General features: G+C 41.5%; 1 protein-coding gene across 1 annotated transcript in view; it reads left to right on the top strand.

The window, feature by feature from the left end:
- The window catches only part of UBP24 (ubiquitin-specific protease 24), a 54,060-nt gene extending 38,599 nt beyond the window's left edge, over nucleotides 1-15,461 (top strand). Inside the window, exons 5-8 of the mRNA XM_089165025.1 lie at nucleotides 1,161-1,405; nucleotides 2,366-2,511; nucleotides 8,189-8,365; nucleotides 15,031-15,461. Coding sequence (XP_089021151.1) covers nucleotides 1,161-1,405; nucleotides 2,366-2,511; nucleotides 8,189-8,365; nucleotides 15,031-15,231 — 769 coding nt within the window. The 3' untranslated portion in view covers nucleotides 15,232-15,461. The remainder of the gene's footprint in view (nucleotides 1-1,160; nucleotides 1,406-2,365; nucleotides 2,512-8,188; nucleotides 8,366-15,030) is intronic.
- Nucleotides 15,462-18,663: the final 3,202 nt, after the last annotated feature.

Here is an 18,663-nt window from a genome sequence, read left to right as displayed (position 1 = left end):
CGCCTCGAATCTGTCTCTGTAAGCTGCGAACAACCCATCTTGTTTGTGGGTGATCAACACTTCTTGAGGGGTCTTCATCTGTGCCGAACTAAAACGCTGTATCATCGCTTCTTTCAAACTCCTCCAAGATAGTAATGGTTGGTGCAACTCGCGAAAACGTATCCACCCTAATGGAACTCCTTCAAAGCACAAGGTTGGGGTACGAAGTTTCGCTCCATCGCTTAATTTGTGCAGGTCAAAATATCTTTCTGCCCGTGCGATCCATCCCATGGGATCGTCTCCCATAAAAATTGGCATGTCAAGATGCCTAGGAAAGAATTCCTTTGATTTATCGGTTTCTCCCATTCTCTCACCATGGTCTGGTGTTTCTTCAGTCAACTCCGCTGTTAGGACATCGGCTGATTTTCCTTTGGAGAGCATGAGTCTCAATTCATCTCTGAATTTGTCATTGGTCCGTTCCCTTTTTCAATCTGATATGCTAAGGCTCCTATCTGACCTTGAATCTCTTTAACAATGGTTTCTAATTCCTCTACCCTTTGTTCCATTCTGCTTTTTACCATTACCCTGGAGTCGTTTGGCTCTGATGCCAATTTGTTAAGTACCTGAATGGAGTGACTTAATCAATGGAAGAACGACACAAAGAAGTAATAATAATAATGAACTTTGATTAAATGCTGAAGCAAAACAGAACACACTACCAGCAGTAGGCGTACCTACGGCTACCCGAGAGCAATCACCCTCTCCCTTATTTCCCTAATAACTCAAAAGCTTGCAAACGTACTCTACCTTCCCAATATTAATAGTAATTTCTTGCCTACAATATCCCACCATAGAATCTCCCCAAATCTAATAGAATCACCCCAAATCTCAGCCTATAAGGCAATCTGAATGCAATCTGAATCTGAAGATCTCACAACCATTTCCTTCCCTTCTTGATTATATCTTGTGGATCCCCTTGCCACGCTTACGAGTGTAGACTCGTGATACAAGGGGCTTATCACATCTACTTACCATAACACACTTGCACACCTAGACAGTTGAAAGGAGGTTCATAAATTATCCGACATATTGTGATTGGTTTGTGTCAGAATAATTTATTGTAAATTTGTACTCGGGTATTTTAGAATTGGTTATTGATTCTTATCCTTCTGTACACCCAGACAAGAAGATGCCCAAGAGTTTCTGAGTTTTGTCATGGATCAAATGCATGATGAGTTACTCAAGCTTGAAGGAGTTTCATACATAAATGGTGGTAAATCATCATTTGTTTCAGCTGCGGAAGATGATGACTGGGAGACTGTTGGACCAAAGAACAAATCTGCAGTTACAAGAACACAGAGCTTCATTCCGTCTGAACTGAGTGCTGTTTTTGGGGGACAGTTGAGAAGTGTTGTGAAAGCAAGAGGTAGGCCAATTTATATTTCTAGGTGCATCACTGCATCATCAATAGTATCTTTTGTGTTCCTTCAGCTGACTTTCCTGAGTATGTTCTCTGTACAACATTAACCATTCCATGGAACTTGAACAATTCTCAACTGTAATAATGTCTCGACTTCCCTAACAAAAAATGATGGTGGTGATATTATGATCATCTAAATCTATGCTTCATAGCCTAAAAGTAAACTTTACGTAGTCTTTTACATGCATCACCTTGAAAACCACAGTTATCAAAAGGCACCCCCTCAAAAACCAGACCGTAGTTATAGGGCCTCCAAAGCTAGTGCTATTAAAGATCTGTTGAGGGGCATTATGAAATGACCCTTTTACCCTTCTCATTAACTACAAATTGTGAATCAATCTGGCTGACCCTTTTAGTCTAGTTGATTTTGGCACGAGTCCCCTCTTGAAAAATATCTTTTTTTTTTTTTTTTTTTTTTGGGGGGGGGTGAGGATTGAAAAATATCTAATGTAATAGTGAATTTGAAACAAGAATTTAAGCTCAATCTGAATAAATAGAATCCTAGCTGCCTGGAACCAGGTAGTTTTACCGTGAAATTCGGGAACTGTGTCAGCATCATGGATTTGGGGCTCCCTCCCCCCCATTTTCCCGTTTGATTTGAAGAAAAAAAAAAATAGAGATCCAACCCCCCATGGTTATAGAAATTGAGATCTCCGTGATCAGGAAATAAACTTTAAAGTCCACTATTCGGCAGTTTATGGAATAATCTCACTTCATTAAGCATTCTCTAACGACCCCTCAGAAAAAAGAAAAAACTATAAAGCATTTGTCCTAATTCTTGGGATTGATAGCCTAATTATCAGGAACACTGCTGAAGGAAAATGGAGCATAGAGTGATATATATTTTTAATCTTACTAACATTTTTTTTTTTTTTGGGGGGGGGGGGGGGGATGTTTCTGGTGTAGGTAACAAGGCTTCTGCCACTGTTCAGCCATTCCTGTTGCTCCATCTTGATATTTTTCCAGAAGCTGTTCATACTATAGAAGATGCACTACGTCTGTTTTCTACCCCGGAAACACTTGAGGGGTATCGAACATCTGGAGCTGGAAAGGTATTTCTGATTGGTGCCTCTATGTCTAGGTCTGGGTCTATCATTCATATTGGCTCGTTCCATAGGACCATAACAATGGTTTGATTTTGAAATTGACTCTAACCTGCAAACAAGGGTTTCTATGGCTTCTGGGTGGTACCAAGAGTCAGACTGGTGGAAACTCCATATATGGATACAGTAAATTGTATCGAGTGATGATCTAGACAGGCTTTCTGCAAGCAAATTCGGTTGCCATATGGGCATTCCATTCATTCTCCTTTTTTAGTGGGCTTGGACTGGCTGACTTGTTGGATGCTTTGATGTTATTGCCAACCTAAGCCAGCTTGAAAAGCTGACGTACACTTCTTAGTTCTCAACACAAAGATTACCTAGGTCCCTGGGTCATGAATTGGGGGTTGGGTGAGAGCTGAGAGAAATTCTATATGAACTTTGTACACACATTTAATGCATGACCTCCAGCAATAGGATCTATTATTGAGGTAGTTTTCGTCATCAGTTCATTCTGCTATAAAAGGTTTCTTGGTGGTCCGTTATGGGCCATTTCATATGCCAACACCCAAGCCTAATACAACCTTGGTCTTGAATAGGTTAGACTCTCCGGATCTTGATTGAATCAAAACTTCAGTTTAGGTCAATTTGGCTCAAATTGTACCTGATCCAGGTGTCATGGATTCCAGATTTTGGAGTTTGGTAATAGTGAATTTCTAGGGGAACCTTTAGTCGCCCCATTGATGGAATCAAAGCTCTTGAAAGAAAGCAATGAAATAAGAAGGTGATGTAACCAAGATTCCAGGGTTAGGGTTTTGTGATAGGGTTAGCTAGAGTCAATCCTCTTGTGAACCAGCTTAAGTAATTAATAAGTATGGGAGTGGGATGGATAAATTGTTAAATTTGGGTTTTGGGTAAGAATGGGAATTAACAAAACCTACTGGGTTGTAGAATTTGGTTAACAGAGAAATGTGGGACAGAATTAAGGTTTTTTTGAGAGGTATGGGATGCCCTAAGATTGATAGGAAAAGGGAAGGGATGGGGTGAATTTGGCTCTATATGGGTATGGTTTGAGATAGCTAGAGATGGGCAAATTTTTTTGTGGGTAGGTTTTGGGATGTTTAAGGTTTTAACAAATCCCTATGGGATGGTTTTGAGATGGATCAAAGGAGTAACAATTCCCTACAGGGTGGTTTGAGATACCTATTCTTACCCTAGGGTAATCAAGGAAGTCTGTGATTGGGTATGGGAGGGTTTCTTGGGATCCTGAAGAATTCTTGGGTAATCTTTCTTGATCTTTCTCTCTACTTTCCTCTTTCTTTATTTTATTTTCTTTTTCTGGTTTCAGATCTGCTGCAAGAAAGAAGGGGGGCCAAATGGGAGAAAGAAGGGGGAGGGGGTGCTGCAAGGTCGAGGGGAGGATGGGGGTGCTGGCTAGGGTTGCTGCAGGGAGACTGTGGGGGTGGGAGGGGGCTGGTGGAGCTGTCGCAGGGTTGGGGAGGTTGCACAAGAAGGGGAAGGGTGAGAGATGGCTGTGAGTGAGAGAAGAGGAAAGGGAAGGGAGTAGGGCTGCTGTAGTTAAAGAGTACTTACACAACCCAACTGTAGCCTTCCTGCAAAGACCAAGATCTAATTCCCTCAAATTCAGATTCTTTATTCAATTCAACTTGTGATATAAACACAATTCTAAAGTTTGACTTGTAGGATTATTGCCCTAGAATTGGGTTGTACTCCAGGATCTATTTCTGTGAACCAGCAGTCTTCTAGGGTTTTAGAAGCTTAATTGAAGAGCTCTTGAGGTTGGCAAAGGTTAGGATTTGGTCTTGGAGGTTTCCGCTGGCTGGACGGTTGAAGGAATTATGGTTTAGGGGTTAACAGTATGCTGTAATTGGGTTTCAGAGCTGGGAATTAAACATAGGATTTGGTTTCTGTTTTTTAAGGTTGAATAGGAGGGTCTTATGGTTTCGGTGGTTTCTGTAGTTTAATCCAATAATTGAAATTCCAGGCTAGGGCTTTAAGGGATGCTGTTATTGGGTTCGGTTCGGCATATGAGGGGGCTGTGTAATTTCAGGGTAAGTCTAATAAGTTCAGGTCAGTCCTAGATGGATTAGGATGTGTTTGAAGAGTCCTAAAGGGTTTGGGATTGTCAGATCTGATTGGGACTGAGATTGAGAATAGGAGGAGTCGGTATGCTAATTGTAAAGGGGTTTAGAGTTTGGTTGAGTGGTTTGGGAGTTGCGGTGGAACGAAGGTTATGGTTGGACTAGGGTTTGGATTGGTCCAATCAGGCTGAAACTGGGAGGGAAGATCACTAGGAGTAGGGGGATGATGTTCCTAAAGTTTGGGACAGATCTAACGGTTAGATTGCTGTAGATCTGACCTTGAATTTTAGGTCTAGGAAGAAGTCCGAAAACTGCAGAAAAATTAGAAAGGGGGGTCACAAGGTCATTATGGTCTTGGTTTTAGGGTTTGGGAGGGTGGCTAAGGCTAGGGAAGGGCTGGGGTTGTTGTGTACTTGGAGTTGAAGGTAGGCTGCTGTTAGGGTTGGAGTGCTGCTGGACTTTGATTCTTTGAAGTTTGATTGCTGAAATTGAAGAACACTCAATAAATCCTCAGTTGCGCTCCCCAGAAGACCCTGAATTATCTTGCCTCCAAACTCATGATTTTATTCATCAAATTCAACCCGTCTTACAGTGAAGTAGGGTGGGCTTATTTATAGCCTAACAGGTGGAGGGAAAAGACTAGGACTCTAATAAGGAAGCCTAACTTGATTCAACTAGGGAATCCCTTATAGACTAGGAGTGCTGCTGGACTTTGATTCTTTGAAGTTTGATTGCTGAAATTGAAGAACACTCAATAAATCCTCAGTTGCCCTCCCAAGAAGACCCCGAATTATCTTGCCTCCAAACTCATAATTTTATTCATCAAATTCAACCCGTCTTACAGTGAAGTAGGGTGGGCTTATTTATAGCCTAACAGGTGGAGGGAAAAGACCAGGACTCTAATAAGGAAGCCTAACTTGATTCAACTAGGGAATCCCTTATAGACTAGGATTCCCTTTACAACTCAATAACAATGACAAATAAAAAGAAATCATCTTGGAAAGTAACACCTAATTATCCAAAAGGAATCTTATTTTAAAATAGATTCCAATTGGGACTTCATCTTTAACTCTAATTTTGACCCCCCCAAAAACTGATTTAACCACAGATCAAGGGTTAAAGGTGAAGCTGTAATCTCCTTAGATTTGTGGCTGCCCAGGAAATTCCAGCAAAAAGAGATGAAATTTTTAGGGTTTCAGAGAGTAATTTTCACGCTTTCAGATTCAGTATAGTGTGAACATGGTTTGGGATAATGGCAGAATTCTTGAGTTAGGGTTGAGGAAGGTTTGGCCGGGGTAGAATTGGGTCCTATCTATGCTGCTTCTGTGATTCAGATCTAGGGTTCAAAGGTTTAGAGGTTTCAGAGGATCTGAATTGCCTAAACTCAGGTTTCAGAAGCTCATAAAATTCCGTAGAATTCTTCACAAAGAAGATGAATTGCAGGTTTTTTAGAACTTAAGAAAAGACAAGTTTAACTAAGAGGGAGCTGTGAGGTTATACCCAAAGAGTAATTGCGACCTAGTTGTAGTGGGAAGGGAGGCTTAAGGGGCTGGGGTTTAGGATCTGCAGGTGGGGGAATTCTAGGGAAGTTGCATGGAAGGATGTGGAGGGAAGCTTGTGGGTGCTAGGGTAAGTGGGGGGAAGGGGTTGGGGAGGTTGTTGGGGGCTAGGAGAAGGGTTTAAGGGAGTTGTGGAACTTCGGGAAGGCTGCTGAAAGGATGCGGCAGCAGGACAGGGGATTGGGGAAGGTTGCGCAGGCGGGGGAGGGTTATAGACAAGAGAGGAAGGGCTGGGAATGGGGTGGGGGTGCTCCCTTGAGTGCTTCAAGATGTCTTGAAGGCTTTAATGAAGGCTTGAAGTTGCTAGATTGTTGAAGAAGATGAGAAATCTTAAACAAAAACACTTAACCAAGGCCTACCCAATAAGGAGACCTTGTTCCTCAATTCAATCAATTCAATTAATCATCAAAACTAAAATTCACAATGCAAGAAGAGGCTATTTATAGCCTAAAATAACATACTCTTGACTCCACCTCAGATTTGCTTACTGATAGGATCCCATTACATATTGGACTGGACTCTCATCCAAAACTCCTAACAGATAAGAAAAGAAACCTGATTTTATCACAACTAACTTAAGACTGTTTCATAAACAAGTTCAACTCACTATAAAATTCTCCAAACAAATCCAAACCTGACTCAGTGAAATTCTGAAAAATTCCAAAATTAATTTCAGAGGTAAATTAAGGGCTAAAATGCCTTAAATACTCCTCATAAAGGGTTCGACAAGCTCATGGAGGTTTCTTGGAGCTAGCATGGGGGCCTGCTTAGGGTTTTGGTCAGGGGGTCTTTGTTTTCACATATAAAACTCAATAACTAACTCTAGAGGGCCCCAATCCAAATTCTAAGAGTATATATGGAGTCCTAAAAATAATGAGATTATACTGGACTCGAGTTGTGGGATCCCAACGTTATTGTGAATCTCACGTACGCAAATACTCTCAAATAATTTGCAAAATAACAGACAGAAAAATAAAATAAAATAAAAATAAATCTTAGACTCAATGGACCTAGACCTATAATACTGAAATTATGTCAAAGTGACCAAAATACCCTTATAAGGGTCAGCCAGCCCTTTGATGTGCCAATTTGACCTGGGTTTTTGGACCCCATTGTAGCGGGGGTTAACCTTGTTCTCATCAACGTACCCTTACAATGAGTAGGGTGGGCTATTATAGCCTTACAAGTGGAGGGAAAGACTTGAGACTCTAATTAGCAAAAAAAAGACTGACTCGATTGGGGAATACTTTCTAGACTAGGACCCCTCTTGCAACTAATTAAGTAACAGCCTCACAGAATACCTAATTATCCAAAAGGAACCTTAATTTAAAATAAATTCATATTGGCACTCCAAATCTAATTAGGATTACTTGACCAACTCAAACAAGGAAACAAAATTTGATTTGGACTTACAAAAATTAAAATTCTGGAATACAAATAATTAACTAATTAAGTGGGGAAATTACCAAATTGCCCCTAGGGGGTTTCGGCCAACCCAGTGTGCCACCTGGGGTTTGGCCTTGGGGCCCAATTCAGGGTTTTGGCCAGGGGGAGATCTTGTTTTTACATAAGAAGGGTTATTGTGTATAAGATGCAAGTACATTGAGCGCTTTGCTAGATGGCTGACTGTGTTGGTCCCAACATTGCCCTTTACCAAATTGGTCATCATGGTCCTGCTTTTTTGCTCTCTTTTCCCCCATGGTCTAATTGAAACTTGTTTGGTTAGAAGTTGTTTCTAACTCTTGGGAAGACAAATAGGCTTTTACATGAACAAACTTCACTAGTTGCAACTGAAAATCTTTTCCCAAGATCCCCTCCCTGCCGCGCCTGCCCCGAAACAAAACAAGGGTTTAGGAATGCTTTGGGGTCGTTTGCTATAAGTTAGTCACTGCATTCTTCTTATGTTTTTGGTCAGCTTTTACTCTTGCATGTGTGCGTTTAATATTTCTTCACTTATTGAACTGTTAGTACAAAAAAGTAAGCTCAGGCTTTATGATGAATTGATGATCTGCAAATCGAAACTTGCAGGCTGGAGTTGTAAGTGCTAGCAAATCTGTGAAGATACAGACTCTTTCAAAGATTATGATATTGCACCTTATGCGTTTTGGCTATGGAAGCCAGGGAAGCACCAAACTACATAAGCCTGTGCACTTTCCTCTTGAACTGATCCTGGGCCGTGAATTACTTGTCTCTCCAACTTCTGAGGTGTGTCTTTAACTACATTGTTGGCTATTTCAGTTCTTCGTGATGTGTATGACATTTTTAACCTTTATAAAAGTTCTCTTCCATTTAAGTTGGTTGTGTTGTTAATTAGTATATAAGAAATCTTTTTTTGGGATGAGTAAATAACTATATTAAACCAACATAGCAAAGAATGTACAAGAGGGGGAAATAAGAGGGGAGAACCAACGAAGGAAGACCCTTGGAGACAACAATGAGCCTATTCCTTGGGGTATCAAGAATCGGGGGGTGGGGGGGTGGGGAATGGAAATGAGCCTTAAAAAAACATCGAAGTAGATGACGTTCCAAATCATGTCAAGAGATCAAGATTTGGAAGTCCATCTCCTAAGGTTGCACACCCACCATAGGTGGTGGATAGTGGCACTGAAAACTAGCTTATCAATCTGGTCATAAATGGAGAATCTTAAAAAAATTCTCAAAAACCAAGACCAATATTGAGCAAAGCCAAAAGTAGTATCGAATATGGCTATATGGAGGTTAGGGCTTTTCCCAAAGGGAACTAAGAAAAGGGGCAGGTGAAGAAAAGGTGATCAAGGTCCTTTGAATCGTTCCAGTAAAGGATGCAGTTAGAGTTAACTGGGATATGGTGGCTAATGAGAGGAGACTCGGTGGTGGGGGGGGGAAAGCATGGTTAAAGGCTCTACGGAGGGTGAGTGAGTGGTGAGAGAGGTGACCGTTGAACCAGACCAAGTGGGTCCAAGGGACAAGGGGAACGGGAACGAAGGAGGTTTCAGGCTGAGGATGTGGTGAAAGATTTGGAGGGAGGGGGATCCAAATAGTGAGGTCACAAGGGGAATCTAAAAAGGGGGAAGGGAATCCCAGACTTGTGTGAGACTAAGGTGGAGGATGGGGGCTCAGGAGCCACTAGTGACGAAAGAGGAGAGGGGGGCTAAGGGATGTAGGTCTCATAAACTGTGCGGGGGCCAAGGAGAGTGAAAAGTATACCCATTGAATGCACAGATCAAGCCAAAAAGAGGTGGAAGAGCTAGAATAGATTTGGATGGAGATGGCGGAAAGGGCACGTGATCTTAGAAGCAGGAGCTTCCTCTAGACCTAGGAAGGGTTGGAGGTAAAAGAGTGGTCCATATTGAGTTAGATTTGAGAAGGTAAGAGTAAACCCAATTAACCCAAAAAGTCATGTCCAAATGAGTATCAAGAGACAAGGTACATTGACATCTTGGATGCGGCGAATCCCTAAGCCCCCTTCAGATTTTGGGTAGCATATATTCGACCAACTGATGGGATGAAGGAAGCAAGAGGACTCCTGGCCCTTCCAGAGGAAGGCGTAAAAGAGGGATTCCATAGCACGGACGATAGCTTTGGGAATAGAGAAGATGCCACACCAATAGAGGTAGGAAGACTAGAGGACCGACTAGATGAGCACCACTCTACCTATGAATAAAAGGAGCTTACCTTCCCAAAGTTGAAGTTTTTTGCGGATGTGGTCAAGCATCAGACAATGGTGCCTAGTGAGCCTATTAGGAGTAAGAGGGAGGCCAAGATAGTGTATAGGGAGGGGCCTAGCTTAAACCTAGTGAAATGTAGGAGGTTAGCTCGAACTAACCTGGAGACTCCCGAGAGATAGAGAGTAGACTTGTCGAGGTTAACCTGAAGTTCGGAAAGTGATTCAAAGAGGGAGAGAGCGGAGAGGATAGAGGAGATAGAAGAGTGATCGGCTTTGGAGATGATCATGAGGTCATCTTCAAAGGTAAGATGAGTGAGCTTGAGGGATTGGCACTTAGGGATAGGGGAAATAAGGAGCTGATCAGTTTTGGATTGGAAGGATGCAGGAAAGGACCTCCAAAGCCAAGTCTAAAAAAGGTAGGGGGAGGGGGGTCAACCTTGGTGGATGCCAACATGGGAAGGTAAGTGACCCCCGGGGTAACCTTTAGTGATAATGAAAAAGTGGGGAGTGGAGGTGCAGATTTTGATCCACTAGACAACGGAGGGCAAAAAACCCGTGGCTGAGAGAACTTCACTGATAAAGTCCACCTTCAAAAGTGGCATCCTCCATGAGTGGCTTTATCAAATCCTCTACAATCTCTACATAGAGGAGGATATTATCTGCAATACTACGACCTTAGATGAAGGCCAACTGGTTACACTCACAAGGGATGACCTTTTTGAGCTGGTTTGCTAGGGCCTTAGAGATGAATTTATAGAGGAGGTTACAAAGGGAATTGGGGTAGCTTCGGATAGCTTGAACAAGGTCATCCTCAATGAAGTCCCAAGTGGCAAGGAAGAAACCCATACTAAAGCCGTCGGGGCTTGGGGCAGGATTGACCTTGTGGAGCAGATGGCGAAGAGGATCTCCTCAGAATAGGGGATGGCATAGAGGGAAGCTAGGGAGGAGGGGTCAACAAATTTGTTGAGGGTGTGTTTGGGGGGGGGGGGGGGAGCGAAGGGGGAGAGAGGAGGTTAGAGAAGAAGAAAGCAACTTCCTCCTTGATGCTAGGTTGGTCGGAGATCCAATAGCCATTACTGGCCAAGAGGAGGGGCATGGAGTTGGAAGTTAGGGCGAGCTTTTAAGGAGCGATGGAAGTTGGCAATATTAGAGTCCTTAAGCTTGATCCTCGCTTTTTGGCAGAGGGAACTTTCCTCTTTGGAGAAAAGGGAGGAGAGCTTCAAGGCGAGGGCTTTCTCGTTTTCCGCTAGGGAAGGGTTAAGGGGATCCCCTTGGAGAAAATCTGGACCCTCGATAGATCAAAATGAAAAGAGGAAACCCTAGTGGTGATATTGCCAAACGAGGAGTTCCAGGAATGGTGGGCTTGAAGCTTTTGGGCGAGGCCAATGAGAGGGCGGGAGTGACAATGGACAAGTTTATCCTATGCTTCTCTAATAGTGAGAAGGAAGGGAGGGTTGGCAGTCCACATGTCAAAGAATTTGAAGGGTTTAGGGCCAAAGGAAGAGAGGTGTGGGACGTGGAGAAGATAGGGGAGTGGTCTGAGTGACTTGGTGGGGGGAGAAGGAAGCATCGGAAGCTGGAAAGCAAGAAAGTCAAGTGTCATATGCCAATAAGCGGTCGAGCTTGGACGCAATAGGGGCAGATCCTATCCTATGGTTTTACCACGTAAGAAGGTGGCTAAACCAACTGGGATTAGTAAGACCAGCATCGTTGACGGAAGAGTTGTATGCGTCGACCACCATAGGGTCCGGGGGATGCCCACCAACCCGCTTATGCAAGAATCGGACAAAAATACACTAGATGTGACCAACAATGGAGAGGGAGGGGGGTGCGATTAGAAGCACGGTTGAAACTGTAAACAATGGTGAGGAAAAAGGGAGAAGCTAAGTTGGGAGGGGAGAAGCATAAATGCATGTATTGGGGGGAGGAAGCCAGGAGGGAGACGTGCAATTTTGTTGGGTCCCAAAGAGCCCATTTGACCATTGGGGTAAAAAAGAAAGGACCAAAAGGGGGCAATAGATTGGGCAATCCAATGGACATTATCACTTCGGACATAGGTCTGAAGTAGGGCTGATGTATCCAGGGTTGGACCCCCCTCCCCCCAAAAAAAAAAAAAAAAGAAAGAAAAGGGCCCAAGCCCAACTGTGAGTCGGGGAGGCCGAATCCATCCCAGGTGTAGAATGGTCAATTCCTACTCCTAGATTGAACTATAATGAAGACCAAAATCCAGTAAATTTAGTTTATTTTGAAGTCTTGAGAGTCATGTTATTTGTTTTGAAGTTGCAATTGGAAAGACTTACAGAGTTGTGTTAATTTAGGAAAGCATTGTGTCTTATTTAGAAGTCCCTACTTTAAGGATAACTTAAATTAGAAAAGAGTTTTTCCTTTTTGGGTCCAGTTTGTTTGTTGTCTAATTAGCATTAGGTGACTTACGTGAGATCCGCCTGAGATTGGGTAATAATTGTGTACCTTTTTCGGGGTCCAAGTTAAGTTGTGATGGGACCCTAACAGTCAGGATAATCCAATATGAGTCTGAATCCTTTGTTTCAGGCTCTAAATAGCCTTTCTAGTGTAAGTTATTTTCAGATTGGATTAATTGAATGAATTGAGTTGTGAAGAATAGACCAGTATAATTGTGGGATCCCTAGGAGGGTGACCTGCAGCTGGAAATTGCTGCAACTTCAATTCTTCTCCTTCTCATTCAAGCTTCAGAAAAACTGTGATTCAAGCATTCTACAGAGAGCATTTTGCAGTTCTTTCAAGTGTAACCCCATCCCCAACCCCAGCCTTCTTCCCTTGCTGCCTGCAGCCATCCCAACCCCTCCCCTTTAGGTACCCATTGCAAATACCCTTGTACCCTTCCCATTCAGTTCTCTGAAAATTCCAGCCCTTTCCTAATTCCTAGAAGTCATCTCCCATCCTCTTCCCCACGTTTACAGTCCTAACCCTAAGAGGAAACCCACATTCCCAACGCCAATTGAACCCTTATTTCTTCCCTTTTGGTCGCCCTTGAGCCAAGAACAGAGTCCTAATCTTAGTTTGCCCATTCAGCCTTCTTTCTTGAGTTTTGAAACTTTCTGCACTTCATCTTGTTCCTTGAGAAGTTGCAGAATATATATACTCCAGAAAATTCTCTAACCTTCATACCTCAGTCCCCCTACCTCCTCTAAACAGTCCCTAAACTACAGAACAAAGATATAACCAACTCTGAACTGCAGGATACCTTCCCCACTCCAAACCTTAAGTCTAGCCGAATTCTAGTTAACCTAGGATTTGAGTTTCAAATCTGAAATTCGAAATCCTATAAAATTTCAGATCTGAAATAACAAATCCAGCAGCCTTATAAACCCTAAAACCCTTAGCCAAAGCCTTCATAAACCCTCCTTAGTGTTGGTTCTTATTAAGAAGGGCACAAAAAGAGGCCTTCGACTCACGAAGGGTATTTTTTACATCAGCTCGTTTAGCGAGGGAGTTGAGCCCCCTAACATTTGAAATAAGAATGTTTGACATTATAGCTATTGGGGGAGGGGGCATCATTATAGCTACTACTAGGGGTGGGGGCAGCAATAAAGGGGACAAAAGTATCCAACCGATCATCACAAAGGGGAAGTCTCACACAAGGGGGAGGGAGTTTCAAATATGTTGGGATCAATGGAAAAGCTTGAGCAAGGGGTAGTCAGTCCAAGTGGGTTGCATCAAAAGGAGGTTCGAGCCAAATGATTCAAAGTCCTTAGTGGGTCGCAAAAAAGGCGAGCCTGATATGGGCTAGGGGTTGAATAAATGAATTGGGGCTTAGCCCAAAAGGAGGTTGAGGCCCATTAGATGGAATGGGGGAGGGGTGGCAGGGCCTAATACAAGTAGCTGGTTGTAAGATGTTAGGTTTCAAAATGGGTGTGGGCCCCACCATGACTCAGTTGTTAGGTAACCTAGGGTTTGATCCAGAGGAGGCTAATTGGGGTTGGGATAAAGATGAAATGGGTGCAGGCAGTGGATGTGTGGGGTTCCAAGAGGTATCAATGTAGGGGGTCAAAGGTTGGGAAGAAGGGGAAAGATGCAAGCTACCATCGGATGATGGTCCAACTCGGTTATCAGGTTGAAGGCAACGCAAAAGGGTTGCTCGAGGGTCAGAGGTCTGAGAAGGTAACCGATTAGAGACAGAGACACCATCGAGAGATGTGGAAGGGCGACATTAGATGGAGATTTGCAGAGTTGATTGAGGTGTAAGTCCATAAGATCAGAACCACCAGTAGCATGAATGGGGAGATGGGAGGGTGAACGGATGACATGGTAGAGGGAGGATCATGCAAAGCGCACAAACCTAATGTTTTCATACATTGAAGATTCGAAGAAATATTTACTTCGTACTATAGATCCAAATGTTGATTTTTGTGTACAAAGAATCACATTGTTAGGTCCTGAAAATTGACACCATAAATTGTTCATATTTATCATGTAGCTCAACTAGTAGCTACCTTTCTACAGGAACCACATTCATGGGATTGGCATGAAGGCACAATTCTTGTTGAATATTTTGACTCTTTGTAGTTGATTGCCTGAAGGCCCGTCACCAAATTTATTTATTCTTGTCCATGGTCTTTAAAGCATTGGCCTAGGCTGTAAGGTGGTTGAAAAACTGCCTTATTTGTCAGCGCTGTGTTGACATGCTATTTTTAGCCGCTTTTTCACCTAAACGTTACTGCTTTGTTGCAGTGAATATCATTAAATGGATAATGATTTGGAAATTGGAATGATGTCATCTATTAATTTATCGTGTTTGGTTAGAAAAGTGGTAAAAAACTGACATCAATTTCGATTCGGATTCAAAAATTATTCGTTTATTTCAAACAAATCGGGTCAAATTCTTCATAGGGACTATGCACAAGGCACTTATTTGGCATCACACTATCATAGAGGTAAGTAAAATGTAAAATTACTACTTTCTTTGTGTTCTTTTTTGGGTAATTGTTCATAATTATGATTCTTGAGTACTTGCTTTTTTATTTCCCCCATGAATAGGAATGTGTCAATTTAAAATTAGTAGCATTGAAAAAATTTGACTTGACCGCTTTGGGTGCCGCTTTGTCGTCTAATTGCCTAGGCGGAGCCCCAATCGCTTTGGTTGCCTTAAATGATTTTCCATGTTTGTGAACACCTAATCACTCTAATGACTTCACATGGAAAATGAAGTTCCATCTTACTCTTTATCTCATTGTGGTGTTTCTAGGGTCGAAAATATGAGCTAGTTGCCACTATCACTCATCATGGGAGGGAGCCCTCGAAAGGGCATTACACTGCTGATACCCGATACTCTGATGGCAAATGGCTTAGGTATGATGATGCATCTGTCACTGCGGTGAGCACAAGCAAGGTGCTGCACGACCAGGCTTATGTTCTCTTCTACAAACAAGTAGATGTACGTAGGTAGGAGGTTTAGCCTGAATCCAACCTTGTAAAGAATAGTAATCATATTTGTGAAGTTGTCAAATGGGTGGGAGTGGTTGGCTGTATTTGGTCAGGATGCTGTCCATGCTGTTGTATGTCATCAACCGTGCTAACAAAAATTGGACAGTGGCTTGCGAGGCTCCTTTGGGTGTAGTCTATAGATAAATGTAACAATTATTCCACCTTGTCAACGAGGAGATTTAATTTATTTTATTTTTTTTGGTCATATTTTTAGATAGTTCCCAGAAGTCTGGATTTTATTTTTTTATTTTTACCTTTTGTCGACTTCCTGAGCAAATCATGTTATGGGATTATTACTATGAGCAAATTTTTGCTTGAAGTTGCTCAATTTTTACCTAGTTCTAATTTTCGAGTGTCGTTCTGTAAAATTCGTTCACAATTTTATGGTTATGATTCGTTTTGGAAGTGGAGTTGCTGTCAAGAATGGATTGTGGGCATTACAATGTATTGATAATTGCTTTGAGATGACAATATTGCAGCTGTTTGCTTTTGTGTCCTTAAAAGTAAGTGAACTTTCTTTTGATTCGTAATTGAGTTACCTTTTGTTTCTGAATTATTGCATGTTGTAAAACAGTTCTTTTGGGTATGTATCGTTATGGAGAAGCAGTGACACCAAGCTATATTGGATGTTAACAAGAGAGGGGAATAGGTCTCATTTTGCTTTGGTTACCGAAATAAAAAAAAGGTCTGATTTTGCTTCATGCACTGATTTTGCTTCATGCACCACTGTCTTGGATTACACGGGCAGATGGCTGCTTCTGGGGAGCTTGGAAAAGAACACTGTAGTGCTGGGAGTGATTGCAGCTACGGCAGGTGAGGTTTTGGCCTTTATAGTTTTTAGCTTGACAACAGTCTTTTTACTTGAAAGTAAAGCCATATATGATCTCACATATATATGCAAGCTGTATTAATATTTTAGTAGTTCATCAAAAATTTTTCGATAAACTTTAGTTACTTCAGAAAATGATGTGTCACAGATTATGAGATAAGATTTATTACTTATTGGGTAACATAATTAATCCTACCCAAAAAAAAGGGTAACAGAATTCAAAATGAGATGTGTTTGGAGTTTTGTGTAATAATCCGATTGGTTTATCCATTTAAAACTTAAAGAACAATTTTATAGAATAATTGGGAAAATGATGTTTCACAATTATAATTATTGGGTAACAAAATTAACTTTAGACGGACGTCCGCATAGATGTGTTTGGACTTTTGTGTATTAAGCTGATTGGTTTATTCATTTAAAACTTAAAAGAAGAATTTTATAGAATTGTCATGATTGACTATAGTACATATAATGATGATGAGGCTGTCGAGATGGACAAAGAACAGGACTAAAGTGATACAGTATGAAACATAATGGAATTAGTTTCCTAATAACTTTTCTATTTTGGATAGATTTTAAGAATTAGAACATTGGTACGTTTTGTCTTAAAACCAAAGAACGAAGTATCGTTCATCTCGCCTAGTTCGCTACCCAGCGAACCGGGCGAGATGGCGAAATCTCGCCGATTTTTCTGTGAGATTTCGCTGCCTTAAAAGCTTTATTCAAAGTAAATTATTATTAACATCTGAAAAGACATTCATAAATGTCTGCAGTTTCCACTTTAATGTAAAAGCAAAATATCGGTGCGAGTATCTATGTATGATAAATGTAAAACTTAAAAAGGTAATAGAAATAATATAAAATATTTTTACAAAAGTACAAAACATAACATCAATTGTCAGTGTAAAAGCAATAATAAATAATATTCAAATCAAACTCTTTGCCTTTCTAACTCTCTCTCTCCCACTCTTCGTCCTTCGTCCCTAACCTCTCTCTCTGCAACTGCTAAATATTTTTTCTCAAGTATCTCAATAGCAAGCTTTCTCTCTCCTTTTCTCTTTCTCTCTCTAGGAATATGCATAGATGGTTGCTGCGAGCATGGTGACGCCGTCGGAGACCGCCGTTGGCAGCGAAGTTTAGTGTTTATCGCCGATTTCGGCAATAAACAGCGAAAAATAACAGAAAACAGCGATATCTTGCCAATCTCGTTTCGCCCCTTGGTTTTGGTTCGCCAGGGGGCGAAATCACTGAATTTTGACTATATTTCGCGAAAAATGGTTCCCTGCTTAAAACTGTATTTTTATTCCCTTTTCTGAGGACAGCTGCTTGTCTTTGAAGTTGTATTTTTTGTCAGAAATAATATTAATTTATTTAGTAATATTTAATTCTCTAGGTATTTTACATCTGAGATTATCAAAAAGCAAGGCCCAAGAAAGGAGAGGAAGGGGGGGGGGGGGGGGAGGGAGAATTAACATAATAGAACCTATCATGTGGTTTAGAGGTTATTTTAGCAAGGACATCAACAACAAAATTAGCTTCACAAAGTATATGGCGAAACTAACAGTCAGAGAAGGTGTCAGCAAGATGAAAAATGTCTTGTACAAGAGGAGTGACCATTCAAGGAGGATGAGTTCGTGAAGTTAAAATGTCGTCAGAGCTTGATTGTTTGTTTCTACAATGATGTGAGAGATAAAGTTGTTGTGTACATTGGAGAGCCGTGCGAATTGCAGTGCTTCAGCTATCAGAAGAACCTGTGTGCGTTGACCTTGCCCAAAAGGAAAAAGAACCTGATGGTCCTAGTTTTGAGCTAAACCACCTATGCTAGAGAGGTAGCAATCAACATAAGAAGAGCCATCAACATTGATCTTCACCCATCCTTGTTGAGGTGGTTCCTTGCGGATCAAACGTTGTGTTTTTGAAGGTCTTGATGTAAAGGGTGGAGGATGAAACTCTCGAGCAATGATATGCGTATGTATTGAGTAGCATCCTGTAACGAGCAATTCTGGAAGTATGGAGGCTCCAGAGTGCCCAAAGAGAAATGAGAATTTGATAAACTTGAACATTTTGTTGTGTGATGGAATAGAGATTGATTAACACTTGTCTTAATGAAAGTGGATAGGTTAATTGGTATTCCACTTTGGCACAGCTGATCTAAAATGTAGGTCATGATAGGACAAAGTATGAAAAAATGTTGCATTGATGAAGAAGTTGATGTGCAAAATAGACAATTATTTGGTATGTGACAACCGTGTTGAGTTAGATGATCAATAGTATGTAGTTTATCCTGGATGGCTTTCCAAAGGAAATGCAATGTACGTGGAGGGTAAGGGTGTCAATTGCGTATTAAAACCGTTTAACCGTACCGAATCGCGCTGTCTAAAACTGCACCTTACCGTACCGAAACCGAATTTCTTCGATATGGTTCCGGTTTTAGGTACTCATCCCGTCGGTACGTACCTAAACCGTACCAAATTAAGAGATATAAATTGTAATTTTACAATTAAAACACTTAACATTTTCCCTATCCCTAATTCGCTATTTCAATTTTTCGTTTCATCATTTACT

This window comes from Hakea prostrata, chromosome 8, assembly GCF_041222555.1.
Source record: "Hakea prostrata isolate BN-2017 chromosome 8, UWA_Hpros_2, whole genome shotgun sequence".
In the NCBI taxonomy this organism is placed as follows: Eukaryota; Viridiplantae; Streptophyta; class Magnoliopsida; order Proteales; family Proteaceae; genus Hakea; species Hakea prostrata.
The sequence above is the reverse complement of the archived record's forward strand: the minus strand, read 5'-3'. Positions and strand labels throughout refer to the sequence as shown.